General features: G+C 41.1%; 1 protein-coding gene across 1 annotated transcript in view; it reads left to right on the top strand.

Moving 5' to 3' along the window:
• Positions 1-132: 132 nt before the first annotated feature.
• The window catches only part of FGFR1OP (FGFR1 oncogene partner), a 28,192-nt gene continuing 22,071 nt past the window's right edge, over positions 133-6,253 (top strand). The window contains exon 1 of the mRNA XM_009274250.2: positions 133-229. Within this exon, the coding sequence (XP_009272525.1) occupies positions 140-229 (90 nt within the window). The 5' untranslated portion in view covers positions 133-139. The remainder of the gene's footprint in view (positions 230-6,253) is intronic.

Genomic DNA, 6,253 nt, shown 5'->3' with positions numbered 1-6,253 from the left:
TTGAGGGTGGCCGCCGGCCCGCCGCGCCTCGTATCCTCGGGTCCTCCGCTGGGTTGGTGCCTCCCCCGGCGGCGGAGGCGAATCTGCCGTGCTCGTCTTACTGCTAGCGCAGTTTGGGCGGTTGTCAGGGAGAAACAAGATGGCGGCCGCAGCGACGGAGGAGGACACAGAGCTGCGGGACCTGCTGGTCCAGACGCTGGAGAGCAGCGGGGTGCTCAATAAGATTAAGGTGGGGTGAAGGAGAGCCTCTTGTCCGCGCACACCTCGCGCAGTGGGGAGGGGGGAGCGCTGGCTGGCGTCGGCGTCGGTTAACAGCCCCGCGGAGCGCGGGGGGGCTGGGGCTTTACGGGCTTCGTCCCCTCTCGCTGCCGCTGCCAGCCGGTGTTCCCGGCTGGGGCCTTCTCTCGGCGTCACGGCCTGGCGGCGGGCCCCGCTCTTTCCTCCGGGTGCCGCCGGTGAGGACCGGGCGCCGGCGCCTGCCTTGCGTGGTAGAGCCGGTACGTGCTCGACGCGGAGCCGAGGGCCCGAGGCCTGACCGCCGCCTGAGGTCTGCCCGGCGGGCGCAGGAGTTGCAAGATCGTCCAGGCGGGGAGAGGGAGGGGAGCTCTCGGCCGCTGCAGGGAGCCTGGCGCCCGGCTGTGCGGTTTCGGCCTCGTAGATACCGTGTGGCCGCAAGAGCTCTCTTGCTGCTGCCAAACCCGCTGGAAACATTCAGCCGCCGGGTGGTGTGGGACAGGGTGGATGGATAGAGTTTCTCTCTGCTTCGATGTGAAAAGCCCCTATTAAAAATTTCAAGCAGGAGTCCTTGAGGGTCGCTGTTTAAACGTTGTTCTTTTTGAGCGTGGGTTGCTTGAGTTGTGTCTTGGAGGCTTCCTAAACCTGGAAACTCTGGAGATGCTGCCTGCCTACAGGGAGCAAATAACATTATGTTAAGAAAATGCATGGAAGATAGTGTTGTAGTGGAGCATACACTACTTCCAAGCCTGGGCTATAAGCCTGAGCTTGTGTCAGAAAGGATATGAAAATTGGTTCCATGGGTTCTTGTTCAAGTTAGAAGCTTCCAGCAATAACTATTGTGTATAGCAGAGCGCCATACAGATATGGAAGCATAATAACTCCTGGATTCCCTTCAAAGCTAGAGGAGAAATGAAGTTTGGATTTCAGATCAAGGATGGTGGCGTTTATCAACAGTGTTCTACTTTAAGTATTCAAGAGGTGGATAATCATTGCTGATATTTCAGGAACAGTTCAACAACTGAAGTGGTTAATGGAAATGAGAGCATCTTTTTGTGTGTGCTTTGAAGTCTACTGGATTTTGGGCTAGTTGTCATACTTTTCAACAAAATAGTATTATTAAAAATGTGTTGTTCTTGCATTTCAAATGGATAATCCTTATTTAAATTCCATAAATAGATGAAGATTCTAGCTCATGTAACTATATTTTGAGTAGGGAGATGTTTTTCTAGTTAAGTGTCAAATAAGCCTTTTAGGCTACCTGTTAACCTCTCAGGTAGTGTGAACCAATAAAAGTGTGGTGATAATAGAATGATAATTAAAAAAAATCACAACCCAATTAGGTCATATTGAGCATGTGAGCTGTAGTTTCTTAATTCCTGCCTTTGTGTAGTGTGCAAGTTTTTGTACTATGGTTGCCAGTTCGTTGAATTTTGTGTAAATATATTTATTGTCATTTTCACTATTCTATAATGCTAAAAGTGTGTAGTATCCAATATGGTGTAAGGTATCCTTAAGGCAAACTAGCAAATGACTTACAAACTGCATCCTACTTACCAGGTTATGTCTCTTTAATACGAGGAGTTACTGTTTAATAATTGGTATGCTTATGGTTAAGGGCTGCTCGTTTGAGGAATTCATGGTGGTTGTTTTCTTAGCTGTAAACCTTAACTGGCACACAACTTTGATGGCTGTCTGTTAATTGACAGTATTAATGACTTACAGAATGTGTTCTGCTAGTAACTGACAAAAAGCCCTTTGTCTTCTGGAAGAATTAAGGTTGAACAAGTTTTCTTAAATAGTCAGCTTTTAATTGAAATTAGATTACACTATGCATTAAAAAAATTAATTGCCATAATCCTTTCATTAAAATAAATTAAACATAGTTGTGATCAATAGTGTTTATCTATTGTGTGTCAGTATTTTTTTATTATGTGGTAGAACTGAATGAACATTTACATATTATCAAAACAGTTGTTTATTTTGTACTTCAGAATGAGCACTGACCATTTTTTCAAGATGCATGAGGCTAGAAAACTAACTATAATAATGTATTTGAGATTTATTGAAGTAGGTACATTAAAAAAAATTATATGGTCAATGTATAGTTGAATTGGTATGAAGCACTACAGGTAAAGACAGCTCTGGAAGGATTAGAATTCAAATGGAATTATTTCAGTGGATAGAATGTATCAGGCTGTCAGCTAATACATTGTGTAATGTAATGACAATAATTTTTAGAAAGAAACTTACGGTGATGCCTTTGTTCTCTAGTACAACATGATTTTATAATGGGTTGTAGTTTATTAGTTCTTATTTTGAGATTAATTTCTTGGACACATTGGTGTTGATGTAAGTTATTTAGCTGAAAAAAATGTTACTTGTATGGCATTTTAAAAATCTGTTCATGATTTTTCTATTTACCTTAGACTTGGAACACTGGAGTATTTAATGAAGTTCTGTTGTGAAAACTGGAAGATGTGTAAAAAAATTTGGCATTTGCAGTTGAGAATTTCCTGTCTTTAAGCTGCAGTGTGTGTGTATATATAATTTGTTAATCATTGGAATTAATCTGATGGATAAGACTGCTTCCTAATGAGTTCTGTAAACATATAGAATATAACTGTGGATATTTGTACTTTAGTGAAAATTATCACTGATACTGTGTGATGCATGCTGTACAAATAGAGATGCTCTTCCATCTTGAAGAGAATGTGATCTTTCTCCTAGGGAAGCTGTCATCATCAGAGCAAGAAGAGCCATTATGCTTCTTACTGTGTTCCTCTGTTATCTTATTTTGTTTTGGTTTGTATATTTTAATCTCTTTTGTTCTGGAAAAATAAGTTTATGCCACCTGAATTTTGCATCTTCTCTGGAACTTGCTGTTGCTACAAATATGAGGGAGGTTAGCATCACTTATATGATATGACTATGATTGCTTTTGGCCAGCTGATACTGTTCTTGCTAGTTTCTTGCTAATTTGGTTCAAAACCTAGACAGCTGAGGTACTGGCAAATAAGGTGTTGTTAGATAGAATAAAAATGCTGTTTTTAAAATGGGCTGTTAACTGCATACTCATAGGTCAGTTAAAGTTGTCCTATTTGCTTTTTCATCTTCATTCCATATATTATAATGAATAATGCTTTTACATGTCTTTGAATTATTAGCTGTCATAAGTATGCTGCACACTGCGGTGTAATCTCCTGTTTTCTGGATGTTGTGGTTTTTGTTTGTTTATTTTTTTAAAGCAGTTCATATCAGAAAGTCAACTAATTTCTTGGAATCGAGGGGAATAATTTATTTTTTTATGTAACATCTATTTCTTCTTATAAATTAAGTAAAATACAACTATTTATAATGCTTTCAGATTAACTAATTGAAATTCAACATTTAAATGTCAGTATGGTCCTCTTAATATTGTGGATGTATCCTACCTTTAGGAACATGAGAATGAGAACTGCTTGTGACTTGCAGAGTAATCACAGGATAAATGTAGCTGCAGGTATTTAGAGTTTATGTCTTTTAGGTGTTTACTGCTTCCTTTGTGGTATGGATTCTTCCTGTTTCTTTTTCCAGCATTCTTCATCTTTTCAATTACACTGCCAGCAAGTTTAACTCTTAGACAATTAAGGCTGCTAAGTTGGAAGAGTTTTCCACTGAAGCGGACAAAAAATGGTCATGCAAACTACTTTAGTGATCATGCTCAAGGATGAGCACTCACAGACTTCACAGATGGAGAGTGGTGGGGAGGGCACAGAGTGACATTGGTAGTGAAACTGCTGTTTACGGTTTGGCATCAGCTTTGGATCTGTGATGTGTGTAGACTGGTACAGGCTTTTAGCCTGATGCACACAGGGTTTTAGCCTGGGGTGATCACCAGTGGTTAGACTGCTTAACGCTATGCCAGTCTTGCTCCCTATCTACCGAGGTATAAAGACAGTCATTTTGGAGTTAGGAAGTGGAGACGCTGAAAGTTGTGCAGGAACGTGCCCATGTGCCACTAAATTTTACATATGCAAGAGATTGTTTATGCTTGTGGATGCATGGGGTTGTTTCATAGCACTGGAGCAGATGGCAGTTATATATGTTTGTGAATGCAGTCTTGCAGGAGAGTTTTGCACCTCCAGCTGGCCTGTTGCAGATCTCTGAAATGAATATCTCCCTTATTGACACTTGCTGAACTTGCCTACCCCTTGTTTCTTAGAGAATGCACAGTTGCCTGTATGCGGCTTCAAAAACTGCCTGTGTTCAGCTGTTTAAGCAGGTTGAGAAGGGTGGTAGTATATGCATTTGGCAAGCTGAAATGTGTATTACGCTTTCTGCTAATGGGTCTTTGGAAAAAAAAAAAATAATCCTAGGACTTCCTCTGCAAAAGCTGCAGGACTCTGAGGGTTTGTAGAAATGATGTTGAGATGCATGAAACAGACAGCAAGGCTTTGTCAACTAGTAGACAATGTCATACTCAACTGTATTATGTGTACAAAGCATTTTATGAAATTAAAGTGACCGCTTTTTGATGTAGTAGTCCACAGCATATTGAGATCGATCAGTGTCAAGAAGCCATTGCTTGTTCATCTAAAGTATTGCCTCAGGAGTAGAAAGTATGAATAAAGTTTGATAGCAAAAAATAATTTTGCTGAGGTCTCTTTGGAAGGTGTTGGGATATCAGGATGTTTGCAAGTGAATTGTGTAGCTATGCAGAGGAGACCAGCGTGCAACAAATAAGCCATTAGCCACAGTTTGTGCTTAGTGCCTGTTATAAGAAGTCATCTTGATCACTGATGTGCCTACATGCTTTGAGGCATAGAAATGAGTTTGAAGTCCCCGAGTGCTTTCCTATTGGAAAACAATGTCTCAAGTTTTGTCCTAGGACAGTAAGCTCTCTTGTTTAAGTGCTGGACAAATGCGTTCCAGCACAATAAAAGAAAACTCCAGGGGCATGCTACATACATATGTGTTGGAGTCTGCAAGTGGGAGGTAGTTACAGGCTACGGGTCATCCTTCAGTCCTGGACAGTCTCTATCTTACTTTTTTACTTTTTATCCAGTATCTGGATGAAAGCTGCTGCTGGATGGCTTTTACAAGTGTGCTAAATAAGATTAATAACCTCGTAAGGTAGGTGCTTGTTATCTTACTATTAAGAGCATATTGCCAAATAAGACTGGCATTTTTGAGATGCCACCTAAAAATGTGTTTGGGGAGCTCTTGAGATAGTAAGAACTGTTTTTCCCTTTCCCAGGGAACTGCAGACTGAGGGAGCTGTTTTCCTGTACTGTAGGACTTCAGATACATGCAAAAGGCTCTGTATTTAGATCAGGATAAACTTATCTAGGTTCTGAAGAGGGATACTAAAGCCCAGTGCAGAAAAGTTGCTTCCATGGAGTACAAGCTTCTGATTTACAGTGCAACAGCAATCGGCAAGAGACAGTGTTGTCTGATGAGCTGTAAATGCTTGAGAGGAAAAGGGGAAATGTACTTTTGTTTCAAAACACTGACCCATACATTTCCCCACTGAGTACAGACAGTGGTTGTCATACAGCGTTAGCCTTACTCATTTTAGCTAAGTTCAGTGAAATCAAATTGCTGTCTTATTGGTATGAGCTCTTGTCTGATAAAACTTCTTGGGGATAGAAGGGAATGGGCACCTTCCACAGCATGAGAAAGAGGCCTGTGGGTTTGGTGGATGTAAGAGTGATAGATACACACTGTCGCCTTGTTCATCATCATCTGGCTCTATTGGCATAACCCTGTTTTATTGAAGACTTAGGAAGGATATAGGTGGAGAAGTTGAACATCAAGCTTTGGTCTGCTTTACTGCTAGACTGTGAATATAATTCTTTAAAATGTATTTGGATTATATTGAAAACTGCTAGCAGAATGGGGCAGTGTGGAATAGGAGCATGGCAAGAGCAGCTTTTAATGATGTATGGAACACAGATTGGGCTGGTGCCAAAGGCTACTAGGGCAAAGACAAATGCAAACCCTTCACACTTATTAAAAAAAAAAAAAAAGGGGGGGG

The sequence above is a fragment of the Aptenodytes forsteri genome, unplaced genomic scaffold (genome assembly GCF_000699145.1).
Source record: "Aptenodytes forsteri isolate BGI_AS27 unplaced genomic scaffold, ASM69914v1 Scaffold736, whole genome shotgun sequence".
NCBI classification, from domain to species: Eukaryota; Metazoa; Chordata; class Aves; order Sphenisciformes; family Spheniscidae; genus Aptenodytes; species Aptenodytes forsteri.
The sequence above is the reverse complement of the archived record's forward strand: the minus strand, read 5'-3'. Positions and strand labels throughout refer to the sequence as shown.